At 41.9% G+C, this 19,622-nt stretch overlaps 1 protein-coding gene across 5 annotated transcripts; it reads left to right on the top strand.

Annotated features, from left to right (window-relative positions):
• The first annotated feature begins 2,649 nt into the window (after window positions 1–2,649).
• LOC311140726 (protein FAM3C-like) lies at window positions 2,650–18,032 on the top strand. 5 transcript variants are annotated; one of them, XM_084175926.1, is made up of 10 exons: window positions 2,650–2,725; window positions 5,245–5,304; window positions 8,633–8,728; window positions 9,952–9,975; window positions 10,446–10,569; window positions 11,353–11,411; window positions 12,308–12,358; window positions 12,478–12,562; window positions 13,050–13,176; window positions 15,911–18,032. In XM_084175926.1, exons 2-10 carry the CDS (start codon window positions 5,289–5,291, stop codon window positions 15,998–16,000), a joined length of 672 nt encoding a protein of 223 aa, XP_084032052.1. In that variant the 5' UTR covers window positions 2,650–2,725; window positions 5,245–5,288; the 3' UTR covers window positions 16,001–18,032. The 5 variants fall into 5 exon arrangements, with proteins under 5 accessions (XP_084032052.1, XP_084032055.1, XP_084032053.1 ...); XM_084175927.1 differs by having other exon boundaries at window positions 2,674–2,749; XM_084175928.1 differs by lacking the exon at window positions 2,650–2,725 and adding an exon at window positions 3,536–3,555.
• Window positions 18,033–19,622: the final 1,590 nt, after the last annotated feature.

Raw genomic sequence — 19,622 nt, 5'->3', positions numbered from 1 at the left:
TGCCCGGGCGGTGTGTTTGGGATCATTGTCATGCTGAAAGACCCAGCCACGTTTCATCTTCAACGCCCTTGCTGATGGAAGGAGGTTTTCACTCAAAATCTCACGATACAAGGCCCCATTCATTCTTTCATTTACACGGATCAGTCGTCCTGGTCCCTTTGCAGAAAAACAGCCCCAAAGCATGATGTTTCCACCCCCATGCTTCACAGTAGGTATGGTGTTCTTTGGATGCAACTCAGCATTCTTTGTCATCCAAACACGACGAGTTGAGTTTTTACCAAAAGGTTCTATTTTGGTTTCATCTGACCATATGACATTCTCCCAATCCTCTTCTGGATCATCCAAATGCACTCTAGCAAACTTCAGATGGGCCTGGACATGTACTGGCTTAAGCAGGGGGACAAGTCTGGCACTGCAGGATTTGAGTCCCTGGCGGCGTAGTGTGTTACTGATGGTAGGCTTTGTTACTTTGGTCCCAGCTCTCTGCAGGTCATTCACTAGGTCCCCCCGTGTGGTTCTTGTGATCATTTTGACCCCACGGGGTGAGATCTTGCGTGGAGCCCCAGATCGAGGGAGATTATCAGTGGTCTTGTATGTCTTCCATTTCCTAATAATTGCTCCCACAGTTGATTTCTTCAAACCAAGCTGCTTACCTATTGCAGATTCAGTCTTCCCAGCCTGGTGCAGGTCTACAATTTTGTTTCTGGTGTCCTTTGACAGCTCTTTGGTCTTGGCCATAGTGGAGTTTGGAGTGTGACTGTTTGAGGTTGTGGACAGGTGTCTTTTATACTGATAACAAGTTCAAACAGGTGCCATTAATACAGGTAACGAGTGGAGGACAGAGGAGCCTCTTAAAGAAGAAGTTACAGGTCTGTGAGAGCCAGAAATCTTGCTTGTTTGTAGGTGACCAAATACTTATTTTCCACCATAATTTGCAAATAAATTCATTAAAAATCCTACAATGTGATTTTCTGGATTTTTTTTCCTCAATTTGTCTGTCATAGTTGACGTGTACCTATGATGAAAATTACAGGCCTCTCTCATCTTTTTAAGTGGGAGAACTTGCACAATTGGTGGCTGACTAAATACTTTTTTTCCCCACTGTATATGAAAAAGACAAAAAAACAGGCTATTTACATGAGGACACTACAGATAACATGACCGCACTGCTATGCCATCTTGGATTGTTTTTTAAGTAGGACAAGCGTAAACAGAGATTTTCTGGAGAATAATACGTTTTTGGGGTTCTTGTGAGAGAACTGTTTGGGAGAGACGGTTAGCTAAATAAACTAGAGAACGGCAGCTGGCAGAGGAGAACACATTCGGATGGAGAGAGACAGAACACAAAGTGGACTACCTGTGGTTGGTCGGGCATTTGGGGAAAAAATGGAGGAAGCGGATGATGAAGTGCATTTTGAATCTAATGGCGGTAGAATCAAGGAGAATTTGAATATTCTCCAAAAGAATGGAAAACGGAGCAAAGTAGTGTACAGTGATGATAATGTCAATTCGTATATTGTAGGAGTACGGTTTGTAAATGAGGAGCAGCTGATCGAATTACCAATCTTGAGGAATCTGTTTGAGATATCCAAACTGGTGGAGAGAATGCTGGGTAGAGTGAAGGCTGTGAGGATCACGAGAGGCGGGCTTGTTTTGATTTTTTGTTCTTCTGTGTGTGTTGCGTCTCACCCGATTTGATAAGTTTGAAGTATCGTGTGTGTCTCTTAGGAACAGGGCATATCTGGCGTCTCGTGGGAAGTCGATGTTGAAGAGATGAAAAATATTCCTGGAGTGATTGATGCACGTCGGATGAATCGTGTGGTGAATGAAGTGAAGAGTATCAGTTATTTTGTTTTTTGATATGGAGTCTCTCCCTACTCAAGTGCACTTAGGGTATATTAACTTCAGAGTCAGATCATTTATCCCAAGACCAATGCAATGTGATCATTGTAAAGCTTTTGGTCATGTTTCAAGTGTTTGCAGAAAGGAGAAGTCGAGATGTCCAAGTTGTGGAAAAGATCATATCATGTGTTATAAAAGTGATGAAAATGTGACATGTTGCAATTGTGGTGGGAACCATGAAGCCACATATTTCGAATGCCCCACAAGGGTGAAAGAGAATGAGGTGGCCAAAGTCAGGGCTGTCCAGAGCATTTCATATGCAGCAGCTGTTAAAAGGGTTGAGGGATGGAATGGTGCACCTGAAGAGTCCATGGTGGTGGATAGGCCTTCACTGCAGGCTGCAGGGGTTGCCTTTCACCAGCAGGATCCTGACATTTTAAAGCTTAAGAAGGTGGACTGTGTGGCCTTTATAGCTATGGTAATTAATGGCACTGCCTAGGTGGGGAGAAGGTCCAGGAATATATAAATCATTGTGAATGCTGCGGAGCGGTTCCTAGGGCTGAAAGATTTCTCGGTGAAGGAGTTAACTTACATGGAATATTGTCACAAGCCGTACCACCCTCGCAGGTCCAAGTTCCTGAGAAGGGAGATATGGAGAATTTAAAGAAGGAAGAAGTGGGAGTTTTGTTTTGTCAATGTACTATTTTTATTTGGGTGGATTAAGTTTTAAATATGGATTTTATTTTTTACCTTGTTTTGGTTTCAACCCGTCCAGTTGGTGGCGGAAATACACCTTTTGGGGTTGTAGTCCGCCATAAAACCCACAGAAGAAGAAGAGCTTTTTCTGAAACAGTGAAGAGGAGGCTGTCATAGTATATGCAAGGTTTGTAACCGTGGCGTTTCTCAGGTAAAGTTGCCAGCTATCTAGCTAACGTTAGCTGTTGTTTTAGCTCATGTCAATGAAATCGACTTTCTGCCGGGGCAGTCAGGTTTATCTAACTATTTTGACTAGGGTTAGCTAGCTAATGTTAACGTAAGCGAACTAAATTGTGAATCGATGTAACTAGCTAGTTATGGCTAAATGTAACCATAGGTTAACGTGACTTATTTTGGGACGATAATTTATTGGGAAAAATTGATCTGTCTATCTTGCACAGTTAGATAACTAGCTCGCTAGAAATGATAGCCAAGCACTAACACATAACTAATTGTGTAGCCAACAGATCTGACCCGCATGTTTAACGCTGCACCAGGGTCGGACAGGCTTCCTATGTAGATTAAAGCTGCAATATATAACTACCTGTGTAGATTAAGACAGTGGAGCCAGCGTGAGATATGGCTTGGAAAACGTAACTAGCAACTTCAATCCGAATTGTTCCAAAATGGCTGCTGTGGCTTCTATCCTGTTAGCTAGCATGAGGAAAAAATAGCAGTCATTCAATCTTATTGGTGTAACAGCTGGGGCAATTTGGAGTACAAGGCATTTATCATCCCTGCATTGATGTACGTTTTCTGAGCCATAACTCGCGCCGGCTCCAGTCCAACCCTAGTACAGCTGTGAGCAATCGGGTCGGATCTGCTGGCTAACTAATTGTACAAATGAGGACGTTTTCATTCAGCTGCCCTGAGACAGGGTAGTCAACCTTATTCCAAGGAGGGCCTAGTGTCTGCGGGGTTTTGGTTTTTCCTTTCAATTAAGGCCTAGGCAACCAGGTGAGGGGAGTTCTTTACTAGTTAGTGACGTTAATGGAATGAGTTTGACACATGTGCCCTGAGAGACTACCAGTGAAATGCTTTGTTACGGGACCTTCCCAACAATGCAGAGAGAAAGAAAATCGAAAAGTAATAATAAACACGCAGTGCGTAATGATAACTTTGCTCTATACACAGGGTACCAGTACTGAGTGGATGTGCAGGGGTACGAGGTACATATGTACATATAACTAGGAATAAAGTGACTAGGCAGCAGGATAGATAATAAACAATCGCAGCAGCGTATGTGATGAGTCAGTTAATGCAAAAAGGGTAAATGCAGATTGTCCAGGTAGCTATTTGGTTAACTATTTAGCTGTCTTATGGCTTGGGGTAGAAACTGTTCAGGGTCCTGTTGGTTCTAGACTTGGTGCATCGGTACCGCTTGCCGTGCGGTAGCAGAGCGAACAGTCTATGACTTGGGTGGCTGGAGTCTTTGAAAATGTTTAGGGCCTTCCTCTGACACCGCCTGGTATAAAGGTCCTGGATGGCAGGGAGCTCAGCCCCAGTGATGTACTGGGCCGTATGCACTACCCTATGTAGCGCCTTGTGGTCCGATGCCAAGCAGTTGTCATACCAAGCGGTGATGCAGCCAGTCAAGATCCTCTCAATGGTGCAGCTGTATAACTTTTTGAGGATCTAAGGGCCTATGCCAAATCTTTTCCACCTCCTGAGGGGGAAGAGGCGTTGTGCCCTTGTGTCCTCTTCACGACTGTGTTGGTGTGGACCATGATAGATCCTTAGTGATGTGGACACACAGGATCTTGAAGCTCTCGACCCGCTCCACTACATCCCCGTCGATGTGAATGGTGACGTGCTCAGCCCTCCGTTTCCTGTAGTCCATGATCAGCTTCTTTGTCTTGCTGACATTGAGGGAGAGCTTGTTGTCCTGGCAACCACACTGCCTGGTCTCTGACCTCCCTACATGTTGTGTCATCGTCGTGGGTGATCAGGCCTACCACCGTTGTCATCAGCAAACTTAATGATGGCGCTGGAGTCGTGCACGCCAACGCAGTCGTGGTTGAACAGGGAGTAAAAGAGGGGACTAATCACGGGCCCCGTGTTGAGGGTCAGCGTGGCGGATGTGTTGTTGCCTACCCTCACCACCTGGGGGGGCGGCCTGTCTGGAAGTCCAGGATCCAGTTGCAGAGGGAGGTGTTCAGTCTCAGGAGCCTTAGCTTAGCTTCACAGTGCCACATTTTCATTTGTGCTGATTTCAAAATGAAAGAAAAGTTATCTTGCAAATTCAGCAGGCTATGGTGAGATATAGGCTTTTAGAAGTGCCGTCTTTATTTTATTAGGCCTTCTTATTGTTAATGCTGTCGTTGGTGTGCTGATTTATGCACAAGCACGCTTTCTTCCCACTCATATCAATATTGTTACATTGCGTGAAATTTAAAATACATTGTCGTTACTACATTTTTAATGATATATTTTAACATTACTATTTTCAACACCAAAAAACATTTGATTTAATAAAAACAATTTTAAAGGCCAAGTAGTAGTGTGAAATGATCATAACCAACCAACCTGCCAAAGTTAACTAGCTAGTCAAATTGGGATGGCAACATTACTGTTGAACCACTGTCACTCCCTCTGTATGTCTCTCCACACTGGAGAATATTGACATGTTGCTTTGTCTTTCAACAGGGGCATACATTGTGTTGCACTGACTGCAGATTCTTGGTACCAACATGATGAGAGTTGGAGGTAGGTTTTGTTATAGTAGCTACCTGTATTTCTGACAACAATCCGCACAACTTATATCTCACATGTACTTTGGTCAATTTGGTAAACAATTGTTTATCTTGGCTATTCTGTCAACAAACCATATTCTTAATTGCATTGTAACATAGCTATGCCTACTTGTTTAGTGTATTAGGATCCCCATTAGCTACTGCACATGCAGCAGCTGCTCTTCCTGGGGTCCACATAAAATGTACAAATAATGACAAAGTACAGAATGGTAATAGACAAGAACAACATAAGATATTACATTTAATATAGAAATAAGAGTATCATCCATGTTGTTGTTAGTTCTGTGTGTGCAGTTAAGGGCAAGGCGTGCTGCTTTGTTTTGAGCCAGCTGCAGCTTTGCTAGGTCTTTCTTGACTGTCTGGTAATATGGTCAGGTGCAGCAATCAAGATGGGACAAGATCAAAGCCTAGTACAGTTGATCTTTGTGTCAAAAACGCAGACCATACCACAACATGCATACTGTACCGCTCCCCATCTTCACAACAACTTTGTAAATGATTTGACCATGATAACTGACCATCCAATGTTACTCCTAGGAGTTCAGCTTCTTCGACTTGTTCAATGTGTAGCGGTATTGTTAGAGGGGTAAAGATAAAGATGTTTGTTGGGGCGCCAGGCAGGTATTAACCCTGCCCAAAGGAAAATAGTAGGATAGATAGAGTAGCACTACTGGACTGTAGCCTGTTGGCCAGATAGCCAGTGGACAGAAAGGAGAAGATCCATACGTTACAGCACAGGGGGAACCCAACCAATAATACCTCATACAAGAATAATGGCAGAGCAATTTAAAGGCCACTTCTTAGAAACAATTAAGAAAGAACCCAGTCATCAATCTTGGAGAATTTGCAATATTCTGTATTACGTCCCAGTGGAGGAGTGAGGGGCGGGGTATGAATGGGGGTGTGTTCATAGACAAAACAAAGGCATTCAAATGTCCAAAAATCGTATTGGCCAAATGTCAATAGTCCCACATAATATCAATACAGTTTAAACAATAAACTCCTCACGCACCCTCCTTTTAACTAAAATGTCAACCCTAAGAAATCCGTCAGGGCCATAATAGTCCAGCGACACGGAAAATCAAAGGGAGCGCAGTGGGGGGAAAAGAAAGTCTGCTGCAGTGAAAAGCACTGGAGCGATAGAGGGAAAATGAGAGGGGGGGGGGGGGTCTTAGCTGTTGACTTCAGGCTTGCAGTTGCACTGTCTGTCCGTCTGATACACCTGTTGGTTTGTTTGTCAAAGCTTAGCAACACTGTTGCTACTAATCCATAACGATCAATGACAGGAGTGGGCCCTAAAGATTCCAGATACGACCTAGAGCGTTAACACCGGCGATCGACTTCAACATGTTTTACAAACTAAGCACACTGAAAATAAACATGACTTCTGCAAAGAGTTGAACACGCTGTCAAAACTGCCGCGCCAACCGAGAGCCCCCACACAGAGCCGGAAGAGCAACTTTTATTTTCTCGCTGCTGCGCTCTTAAAGTAGCAGCGTACGGTGAAGGCTGTGCAGGATTTCGCCACAAATGTTCACACCCTTTATGCACAACTCCAGTTGAGGTTTAGGTCTAAGAGAATGCTTTGAACCAAATACAAGGCTTTCAGTTTTAGATGTATTTAAGACCAGATTATTGTTAATTTCATATTCTGACACTGACTGTAACTCCTTGCTAAGAGTCTGTGAGCTCACTGGCTGTAGGTGCTGATGTGTACAGTGTGAAATCATCAGCATACATAGTCATTCTAGCTTCCTGTAAGACAAGTGGCAAATCATTTGTAAAAATAAAGAGTGACGGCCCAAGGAAACTGCCCCGAGGGATACCGCACTTTACATATCTGATGTTAGAGTAGCTTCCATTGAAGAACACTCTCTGGGTTCTATTGGATAAGTAACTCTCCAACCATGTGATGGCAGGTGATGTAAAGCCATACTAAGTTCGTTTTTTTCAATAACAAATGATGATCAGTACCATCAAAGGCTGCACTGAAACATAACAATACAGCTCCAACTATCATCTTATTATCCATTTATTTTAGCCAGTCATGAGTCAGTGCAGTACAAGTTGAGTGCCCTTCCCTACTGAAAGTCAGTGGTTAACTTGTTATTTAAAAAATAGCATTGCATTTGTTCAAAAACAATTCTCTCCATCAGTTTACTAAGAACAGGCAGCAAACTGATTGGGAGGCCGTTAGAGCCAGCAAAGGGTGCTTTACTATTTTTAGGTCGTGGAATTACTTTAGCTTCCTTCAACACCTGTGGACACTCCTTTAGGCTTTGGTTAAAAACATGGCAAATTGGGGTGGTAATACAGTCTGCTACCATTCTCAGTAGTTTCCCATCTAGGTTGTCTATACCTGGTGGCTTATCATTGATGGATGGTAACTGTTTTTCCACACATTTGACTAAATTCAAACCGGCAATCCTTCTTTCATTTATTAGATCTTCAATACACATATGATGGTTCAATATGTGTCCGCTTGACCGATGAAATAGCCATTGAAATGATTGGCTATATCAAAAGGTGTTATAAATGGCCCATCAACTTCAATGAACGATGGAGATTTAATTGGGTTTTCTGTCCATAATATCACTTAAGGTGATCCAAAGTATTTTCCCATAGTTTTTTTAAATGTGATTTATCTTGTTTTAGTAATATGTCTTATTTTTTGAGTGTAAAATTGTCACCAGATTTCTCAGTTGACAGTGTCAACCAATCAGCTGGACTTGTTTTCCACCTCTTTGAACCATAACATTTTAATGAATTGTCTATCCAGGGGCTCTAACAGTTAGTTTCTTAACAGGTGCATGCTTGTGCTACATCTGGATTCTCCTCCTTATACACATCAGACAAACATAATTGTCCTTAGAACATTTTGTATGATTTCTTATAAATAACTTTAGGCCCTGCCTTTGGTACTTTTGGCTTTCCTTGTTATTGCCACAATGTTATGGTCACTACAGCCAATGGGAACATATATTGCTTTGGAGCAAAGCTCTGCAGCATTGGTGAAGATATGATCAATACAACTGGATGTCACAGATCCAACACTATTGGTATGCACTCTAATTGGTTGTGTGACAACCTGGGGCATATTACAGGCATTAGTCACAGTAAGAAACTTCCTCATCTGAGGATAACTAGATGATAACCAGTAAATGTTCAGGTCACCAAGAAAATACATCATAGACCTTATCTAACATCACACACACAGTGTTACATTTTCTCTCTCCTTTCTCTCGCTGTGTTTGTCTATTGATCTCTCTCATTTCTTTCAGGCATCTTAAAGTTTGCTACATTGGTTTCGGTCTTTTTCCTGGCAGTTTTCCTTGCCTTCCAGCTGCTGGAAATTAATATGGACTTCAATTTGGGGAGTGAGTTTGGTTACAGATGTTTTCCAGTGTTGTAATTGTGCATATCAATCAATTGTTTTAAATGCATCACTCAATGAATAGGATTAATAATCTTCACAGGGGATTCTAAATTTAGGCCTCCTTCAGAAAAAAACATATTGTCTGCATAAGACACCCCTCAGTCTCTGGCTAAATTCATACACTACGAAGACGGAAGCTACGAAGTGTAGCGCAATGTCGTTTTTCGTCATAAAAGGGGTGGCTCCTTGTAATACGTTCCGGCATTCGGGCGTACTTTTGTACTACCTGAAAGTTGAGACGCGCCATATCATTCCTTCCGCAGCCGTGGGGGCAGTGTTGTCGCTTGGTTCCTTGATCTGATCTATAGGCTATTCATCAAAGTAGCCTATTTTGTATTTGTAACCAAATATAATCTCAGCGACTGTTCAAATAGTAAACCAAACAACAAGAATCAACCACCCCCCCAAAAAAAACATTATTTTGTTTAGGTAATAACTAGTGATTCCAGGCTATCGTGAAATGGTAGAACCTGCTGTAGCTTTCTAGCTAGCCATGTGCTTTTTCGCCCCTCTGACCAAAACATGACGTTCTATTTTTAGCTGATATCGGAATGAATACACAAGCAGCATATCAAACTGGGATAATGTTTTAGGTTGCACCGGCAAGTAGAAAAATATTTGCTAGGGCGTATTTAAAAAAATAAATTATAAATCTGATTATTTCACATGGAGATGTGGGTCGCTAAAAGGGCTAGCTAGCTTGCTATGTTTTTAGCCAGGCTAAAGCCAGATAGTCAGGCTGCCAGCTAGCTACTACTAGCAAGGGAAGCAGACTCTTCCTTGCTTTCACAAAATTAAATTACAAAAATAAAAAACTTTGCCATCGCCCCCTTGTGAGTGGGACTGGTGAGGATATCATGTTACCAAAAGGTGTCTGCTGCTCCAATAATCCCACTCCAACCGCGCGCATGCACGTAAATCAACAGAGTGAAGCTTGTAGTAACCTTTAGACAAAGGCTATTGTTGTGCTACCCACAAAGGTTAACTTTGAAATTGTATAACATATTCAGTTTCAACTCATTGGGAGTGAGGTTTGAGTTGTCTGTAGACTGAGAACTTGTGGTTTTGTGCAAAGCTCAATGTTTTAACTTAAATAAGGAACTAATGTCATAAAGACGTCTGAGAAACTCGAGTCCAACTTGTCGGTTTCTTTCCCTCCAACAGGGTCTATGCCTGTAGAGGAAGGCTGTAAGTATACTTCAACAACGTCTCCTATCACCACATCTCTTTAGCCTACGTTTTGATTCCATCAATCAAGTTACATTTCTTCTTTATTTTTTTCCTCCCAATGGTATTTGAAAATCAGGGATGCTCTCTTAACAAACCATGGAAACGCCTTACCATGTATGCTTAAGTGTTTGGAGCTAAGTAGTTAATCTGTATGTATTGTATAGTTACCACCTGGCCTTTTGTGAGTGTGTTGGTTCTTTAGCTGTTGAGTCATATGTAAATAGTCTGGTTTGTACTGTAGGTGTGTGAGTTATATTGTGAGAGTGATTTCAAGCTGTGTGTGTGTGTGTGTGTGTGTAATAGTAGTCTGTGTTTGCAGGGTCTAGATATGTACGTGTTCGCTGATATTTGGTGTGTGTTTGATGGGGGAGGGAATGCGAAAGTGTGTATTGGGATTGTAAACTCTGCTTTTGAAATTCCATTCACAGCTACCAGATTGGCCCGCTACAAGTGTGGCCTCTCCAAGCCATGTCCCGAGGGACACTTCTCCTTTAAGATGGCCAGCGGAGCAGCCAGGGTTGTGGGTCCCAAAATCTGCCTGGAGGACAACATGTAAGAGACATACGCCTATATTAACAGTACAACCAAAGACCCACCCCCTCTCAACCTATATTTACAATACAACCAAAGAGTCAACACCTCTCAACCTATATGCAGGGGCCAGTTTAGAAACCAGTGTCTTAAATAAGATGTTATTCCCCCCCCCCCCCCCCCAAAAGGAACTTTGCACTTGACTTTTCCTACTAGCATTGACTTTGCTGATAACTTATTTTATTTAGAAAAATACTACGACTTATGTGGTTGTCACACCTAGCTATCTTAAGATAGCTAACTAACTGTAAGTCGCTGTGGATAAGAGCGTCTGTTAAATGACTAAAATGTAAACATCTATTGCCAGGTAGAAATCTAGAGTGTAGAGCTGACACACTAGGCTATTCTACAACACCATTATCCATGTCTGTTCTACAGGATACATTTCTGGTCTTATTTTATAGATTCCTAGTTCATACCTGTCTACGCTAGTCTGTCTATCTTGTAGCTGAGGTGGGGATGAATTCAAACAAGCAACCTGTTGAAAATACTTATCAATTTCGATTCAACTGTTAACCCTCTGTTCAATTAACTGTTGACTCTTGTGGTGTCTTGCATCCGTGTTATCAAAATACATTTCCTCAAGTCTATTTTATTTTGTATCTTTCCCAATATGTTGACAATGTGTCTGCTATACGACCAGGGTGTGACAAGTCTCAGTATAGTGGTGAAGAAAGATGACAAGGATGGGACTAACCTAACCACAAGGTTCACAATCAAATGATGCTCCATTTGTCCTTTCAGATTGATGAGCGGCGTCAAGAACAACGTGGGCAGAGGAATTAACATCGCTCTGGTTAACGGTAAACCAGCCTTGTCACTACTACATACCATAGACAAACAGTACTTCTCCTTGTATTCAAATCGGTTGTTTTGCATGTTTACATTTGTGAGAAATATGACAATTGAAAATGACATCTGGTATGTGGAACATTTACTTTGTTCAGGGGTTGGCAGCTCGAGTCCTTTTGAGGGTGTGTAGAATGCGTAGATAGCTGTTAGTGCTGGGCTGGAACAAAAGCCTGCATACAACATGGCGCTCCAGGAGTGTAGTTGCCCATCCCTGCCTTGGTTAACTACTGCAATGCTAACCGGTCCATACCACTGTTCATATACAGTGAGTGTACAAAACATGAAGAACACCTTCCTAATATTGAGTTGCACCCTCTTTTGCCCTCAGAACAGCCTCAATTTGTTGGGACATGGACTCTACAGTGTCGAAAGCGTTCCGCAGGGGATGCTGGCCCATGTTGACTCCAATGTGTCCTACAGTTGTCAAGTTGGCTGGATGTCCTTTGGGTGGAGGACCATTCTTGATACACACAGGAAACTGTTGAGAATGAAAAACCCAGCAGGGTACTACCATACCCCAATTAAAGGCACTATTTTCTCTTGCCGATTCATCCCCTGAATGGCACACATACACAATCCATGTCTCAATGCTTAAAAATCCATCTTTAACCTGTCTCCTCCCATTCATCTACACTGATTTGAAGTGGAGTTAACAAGTGACACCAATAAGGGATCATAGCGTTCACCTGGATAGTCTGTCATTGAAAGAGCAGGTGTTCTTAATGTTTTGTACACTCAATGTATACAGTACTTTCCATTGTCGTTGAATGTACTAGTATTCATGATAGGAGTTAGCTTGTGAGCATACATTAGCTTGTCATGAACAAAAGTTGTTTGTTCTCCACAGGAAAGACAGGGGACCTCATCAAGACCGACTCCTTTGACATGTGGGCGGGAGGTGAGGCCTTTGTTTCAGTCAGATTTCCTGTGTCGTGTTCGTTTCATGGTGTGTCTCTGGACTAGGCAGGTGGACTAGTCAAACCAGTGTTCCTGTGATTTGTGTGTGACCTTTTGCAGATGTCAAAACGCTCATCACATTCCTGAAGACTATCGAGGAAGGAACCGTAGTGATGATGGCCACATTTGACGATTCGTCCACAAAGTAGGTGTTCGGAACTGGAATAAAAAATAAAAATGCAGCATTTAACTTCTCCATTAACTCTTAGATGATCATTTTAAGATTTGGCAAATACTTCAGTTAAGTGTCTGGATCAATCTGTTTCAGTCCTCCAGGGACTGAATTTAACCCTTCTAGAATTGACGAATGACTGTCACTTGAATACACCCCTTAACTGACTGCAGTGAAGGCTAAATGAATTTCACCCTAACTGCTGATATTAAAGGAGTAGTTACACCAATGACTGTTGATGTATAACATTAGTGACTAAGATAAAAGGTTCACGCAAAGGAAAGGGTGGAGACATTTAAGTGTCTAGTTTACAGACTCTCAATGACATTCTTGCTGTGTATTCAATAGCAAACGGGGAGGGACTACCTGAACTTGTCCAATAAGAAACATTATTTTTCTGTTGCATAATGTTTCACTACGGTGTGCACAAATGAATACGACCCTGCTTTGTGGTCCTCAGGCTGAACGACGAGTCCATGACGATGATTGGTGAACTGGGCAGTTCCAGCATCAGCACATTGGGCTTCAGGGACAACTGGATCTTTGTGGGGGGCAAAGGGATTAAGACCAAGAGTCCCTTTGAGCAGGTAACTTCAACCCCCCCCCCTCCTTAAATCTGTATCCTCAATCTGGTTTGTTCACATTTTTCTATCTGTTTTGTTCACATGGAACTAATTCACCTCTCCCTGTTAAAATATCACGGCTTCAGTGGAGCACAACCGACAGAATATAGTACCTAGAACACACAATTTATCATGAGTTAGTCAGCCACCAATTGTGCAAGTTCTCCCACTTAAAAAGATGAGGCCTGTAATTTTCATCATAGGTACACGTCAACTATGACTGAGATTTCTTCCAGAAAATCACATTGTAGGATTTTTAATGAATTTATTTGCAAATTATAGTGGAAAATAAGTATTTGGTCAATAACAAAAGTTTCTCAATACTTTGTTATATACCCTTTGTTGGCAATGACACAGGTCAAACGTTTTCTGTAAGTCTTCACAAGGTTTTCACACACTGTTGCTGGTATTTTGGCCCATTCCTCTAGAGCAGTGATGTTTTGGGGCTGTCGCTGGGCAACAGACTTTCAACTCCCTCCAAAGATTTTCTATGGGGTTGAGATCTGGAGACTGGCTACGCCACTCCAGGACCTTGAAATGCTTCTTATGAAGCCACTCCTTCGTTGCCCGGGCGGTGTGTTTGGGATCATTGTCATGCTGAAAGATCCAGCCACGTTTCATCTTCAATGCCCTTGCTGATGGAAGGAGGTCTTCACTCAAAATCTCACGATACATGGCCCCATTCATTCTTTCCTTTACACGGATCAGTCGTCCTGGTCCCTTTGCAGAAAAACAGCCCCAAAGCATGATGTTTCCACCCCCATGCTTCACAGTAGGTATGGTGTTCTTTGGATGCAACTCAGCATTCTTTGTCCTCCAAACACGACGAGTTGAGTTTCTACCAAAAAGTTATATTTTGGTTTCATCTGACCATATGACATTCTCCCAATCCTCTTCTGGATCATCCAAATGCACTCTAGCAAACTTCAGACGGGCCTGGACATGTACTGGCTTAAGCAGGGGGACACGTCTGGCACTGCAGGATTTGAGTCCCTGGCGGCGTAGTGTGTTACTGATGGTAGGCTTTGTTACTTTGGTCCCAGCTCTCTGCAGGTCATTCACTAGGTCCCCCTGTGTGGTTCTGGGATTTTTGCTCACCGTTCTTGTGATCATTTTGACCCCACGGGGTGAGATCTTGCGTGGAGCCCCAGATCGAGGGAGATTATCAGTGGACTTGTATGTCTTCCATTTCCTAATAATTGCTCCCACAGTTGATTTCTTCAAACCAAGCTGCTTACCTATTGCAGATTCAGTCTTCCCAGCCTGGTGCAGGTCTACAATTTTGTTTCTGGTGTCCTTTGACAGCTCTTTAGTCTTGGCCATAGTGGAGTTTGGAGTGTGACTGTTTGAGGTTGTGGACAGGTGTCTTTTATACTGATAACAAGTTCAAACAGGTGCCATTAATACAGGTAACGAGTGGAGGACAGAGGAGCCTCTTAAAGAAGTTACAGGTCTGTGAGAGCCAGAAATCTTGCTTGTTTGTAGGTGACCAAATACTTATTTTCCACCATAATTTGCAAATAAATTCATTAAAAATCCTACAATGTGATTCTCTGGAGGATTTTTTTTCTCAATTTGTCTGTCATAGTTGACGTGTACCTATGAAAATTACAGGCCTCATCATTTTAAGTGGGAGAACTTGCACAATTGGTGGCTGACTAAATACTTTTTTCCCCCCACTGTTTTGGAGTCAATACCACAACATCCAACTTCGGATGCAGATCATACAAGTTATCGTCTACAACCCTCAAACTCAACTCTGGTTCCACTGCATTTTTTCATTGTTCCCCTCTAATCAGGGACTGATTTAGACTCAACACCAGGTATGTGCAATTAATTATCAGGTAGAACAGAGAACCAGCAGGCTCCGGACCTCGAAGGGTAAGAGTTGAGCACCTCTGGTCTACAACGTTGCCAATAATAATAATAATAATATGCCATTTAGCAGACGCTTTTATCCAAAGCGACTTACAGTCATGCGTGCATACATTTTGTGTATGGGTGGTCCCGGGGATCGAACCCACTACCTTGGCGTTACAAGCGCCGTGCTCTACCAGCTGAGGTACAGAGGACCAATGTCATCAAAGGATTGATTACCTAGCGAGGCAAGGTAAAATATCCCGAATAGTCTACTTGTTGAGCATAGCTATAGCCATCAGTCTGGTGTTCATGGTCATCACTCACTGTTCAGTTTGTCAAGGTCCCAACATCAGCATATAACTAACCTGCTACAGGGCTATTTGACGCAAGAATGCTCGTGTGCATCACTGGAACGTGACGTTTGTAAAGAGAACATTTGTAAGATATGTAAAACACAGCCACTCCATGATTTTGTTTTCGTTCTTTATAGTTCTGAACTATTGATTTCATTACCTTAGTTTCACCAGAGAAGGCGATTTTAGAACACATTGTCCTTTACATTGACACCTGACCCTTGAACATGTTGCCCCTGAGTGTATAGGCACTCCTTCAATATTGACTTTCCATTCTCCCTTATGTGTTCTTGTGACACTGTTTGTGATAGCTGTGGCGGTACACACACAGCCTTATCAGACGAGGGGCCAGGCATTGTGCTTCCCAAATGGCACCCTTATCCCTTTATAGTGCATTAAACACTTCCACTATATCGGGAATAGGGTGCCATTTGAGATGCAGGCATGGGGTCTAATCCAAAACCTCTCTCTTTCTGCCTCTACAGCACATAAAGAACAACGCCGGCACCAACAAATACGAGGGCTGGCCCGAGGTGCTGGAGATGGAAGGCTGCATACCCCAAAGACAGGAGTGATCTTTGAACTTTAACCCTCAATCGGCCAACTCCCGTTCCCTTCATATTCGACCCCTTCATGCCTTTGGCTGTGTCTCTCATTCTTCTCTTAAAATAGTGTACTTGCACCTTTCCTATGATGGCTCTAACAATGGTGGAACCTCCCTCCACCCAATGTTAACACCAACACAGCCTTTGCATTTTAGAGACTGTCCCTCTGCGTTGCAGCTGTCAATGTTCGCAGCAATCGGTGTTTGACATCAGGGAGCGTCCTTGTATCTTCCTGTGTTTGTTTGTGTCAAGGTATTGTCTATTTATGGAAAGAGGAATGGAAGGGTAGCTGGTTTGGCAGAAACTCCTGTTATTGGTTATTCAGCAGAATGTACCAAGGTCACTGTGATATTTGTAAATAGAACTACAAAAAAATTAACAAACTTTTGAACATCCATATTGTAATAATATAAAATATTGGAAAGCTATATGGCTTGTTAAGATCCTTGTTACTGAAGAGTGAATTTATATTATAGCTTTTTTATCTTTAGTGATTGGTCTTTTTTAAATCATTAATTTTTGTGTGGGTTGGGAGTGGAATGAATGAGAAGCGTGTAGCTAAAGCGTGCGAGTGGAGAGTTTGTATTTTGTGTGCATCTTCCTTGGATAGAATGGGAATCGTTGGTTTTGGATGGGGGTCATGTACGTAAGTGTTTCAGTAAAAATCTATAGATATTTTTGAGGGAAATATTTAGCTGATTGTTAAACAATTGATTTGTTTATCTATCAGCCTTGGAAAAACCATTCAAGAAATAGGTACATTACAAAGATGACTAGGTTTTGATTTTGCGGCTAGATCTTACTTGAATAAGTATCCAGTATCTCTGGTTTACTTTAAAGACTACTAACTCTCTGCATCTCATAGCTCTTCCACTTGACTCTCCTAAAGGGTTGATTACGTCATTGCGACTGATTATTTTTTTATATGATACAAAAACTGCCTAGGCTGACGCTCTTACCTTTTTTAGCTGTGTTACTGCTTGCTTTTGTAACATTGCATCATATCCCCACTGGATCTTCTTCAATGAGCTGTCTCGGTACACTACCACTGTACATTAGCCTTGGTCATATTAGCTCCAATTCAACCCAGCTGTCATTTTGTCACACTTGAAATGGAGTAAACTACACACTCACGTGCAATAGTCAGTTGGATTATTCAATGGATTGATTTAATGTTCTGTGTGTGAAGTTGAATCCGTTGGGAGATTATTGCATATGCAATTATGTCCTCTCATACACTTTGTAAGCATGGTAACACCCGGTGCTAAAAATAGCAAACGTTTAGGAGTGTAATGTTGAACTCTCTTGTTGCCCAAAACATCTCACCTCTGTCCCCTAGTTGGTTCAAAGCACAACACTGTCTGTTTTGGTCAAATGGCAGATAAACAATCCTGGTTCCAGTTTTGTTTGCGTTTAGCGCAGTACATGTAACCTAACACAATGTGATTGTGCAGGTGATTCTGAAACCTGTTCCCCCAGCCACTTTTCTGTGGAGTCATTGTAATGAAGGGTTTGCCCTTTAGCCTTGACATTGGCAGGATATTTTTACACAATGAATTGCATCCTACACATTGCATTTAAAAAAAAAAGATATTTATTGTTGTGTTCTTTGGTTTCATTTGAAGACGTGAAGTGAAAAGGCCAAATGGAAACTCCATCGATGCCATTCCAAAAAAAAAGGTCTGCTCTTAATGGATTTCAGCCCACACTGTGCCTTGTCTGATTTACAAATCCATAGACAGTCTGTACTATTTCCTATTTCTGCACCTCCACTAAACTACTGATTTGTTAATCATACCCATCATATTGTTGTTGCAAGGGATGTCCTACATCTGTGTCATGCAAGGGATGTCCTACATCATATTGTTGTTGCAAGGGATGTCCTACATCTGTGTCATGTGAAACATTTTAAACAACTTACCATTCATGAGAGTGATTGATTAATAAAGCTCATCCTGTCTTCATTGGACTGATTAATAAAGCTCATCCTGTCTTCATTGGACATGTGCCATTTATTTAGACACAAGTCCTGGATTTGAAAGTATTTCCCACAATGCCTTTAACATCTTACATCATCTAATATGTTGGCAGATGAAGTTGACTTGATTTAAGGGAGGAAAGAAAGAGTACATCTGGCTTCTTCGCCTGTGGGGTCAGCTGAGGCGTATTTCTGTCTGTATTAAAGCCCTTTTGTGAGGAAAACCTAATTCTGATTGGCTGGGCTCCCCAGTGGGTGGGCCTATGCCCTCCCAGGCCCACCCATGGCTGCACCCTTGCCCAGTTATGTGAAATCCATAGATTAGGGCCTAATGCATTTATTTAAATTGACTGATTTCCTTATATGAACCTTAATTTAGTAAAATCTTTGACATTGTTGAGCTTTATATTTTTGTTCAGTATAGTCATAGGCATCAATCTGGGTTGTTTTCAGGAGGTTGCAACATACTAAATTATGCAGATGGAAATGGCATAAAATGGCATAATTTAGTATGTTTTACATAGCCAAATGTTTCTAAACTAAGAAAATTCCACAAGGTTGTGCCACGATTCTATTATATAATAACCAAATACCTTATTCTCTTTGAAAAAGGTCAGCAATACTTTACCACCCGGTTTATAATAAGAATTATAAACTGGGTGGTTTGAGCCCTGAATGCTGATTGGCTGACAGCCGTGGTATATCAGACTGTATAGTATACAGTGTATACCACAGGTATGACACAATTTATTTGTACTGCTCTAAGTACTTTGGTAACCAGTTTATAATAGCAATAAGGCACCTCGGGGGTTTGTGGTATATGGCCAATATACCACGGCTAAGGGCTGTATCCAGGCACTCCACATTTCCTTGTGCGTAAGAACAGCCCTTAGCTGTGGTATACTGGCCATATACCAAACCCTCTCGGGCCTTATTGCTTAAGTATATGACTGACTGTAGCTATTGTTGGCACATGTATTTTGAATGCATACATGTACATAATGCTCCAATCAGATCACTTGCAGGTCATGCACATGTGTTACTGACCTTGCGCCAAACACCGGAAAAAAGTTTGTTTGTGGTGTTTTCATTGTAACTAGTAAATAATTAAAACAATGTACAAAGCAGACGAATCACTGGTAAGATGCAAAATAAGTTTTGGCAAGTGCTTTGTCTATGGAGCCAGATAGCTGCCAAAAGGTTGAACGTACGTATCGTTAGGATCGTAAGCCATGCATGAAACATAAACGTTAAATCTCATCTGTGAACATACAAACATGTTACGATTACGGGCTAACATTTTAGGCTTGAACAAATCTTGTGTTGCAATTGTGACGTACAATAATACCTTTTAGAGTTTTGGCAGTTTCATCTCACCAACAAAAAAAACGTACACCAAACAGCCTGTGAGGAGTGCTACGCAAACAAGCATAATACAGTTTTTTTTTTTACGTCGGAAAATGGAACGAGATCCTGCACGTTTTCAAGTTAAGTCTCCATTCTCTATTACTCCTCAGTTGAGTTTACTTCACATTTAGGTAGCTAATGTAGTGGATTTCTTTGCCAGCGCAAGTCTAGATAGCACTAGTTGTATTATCTTTACAACAGTGAAGT

Source organism: Coregonus lavaretus (assembly GCF_964263955.1).
Source record: "Coregonus lavaretus genome assembly, chromosome: 13".
In the NCBI taxonomy this organism is placed as follows: domain Eukaryota; kingdom Metazoa; phylum Chordata; class Actinopteri; order Salmoniformes; family Salmonidae; genus Coregonus; species Coregonus lavaretus.
This window is presented reverse-complemented; position numbering and strand designations above follow the sequence as displayed.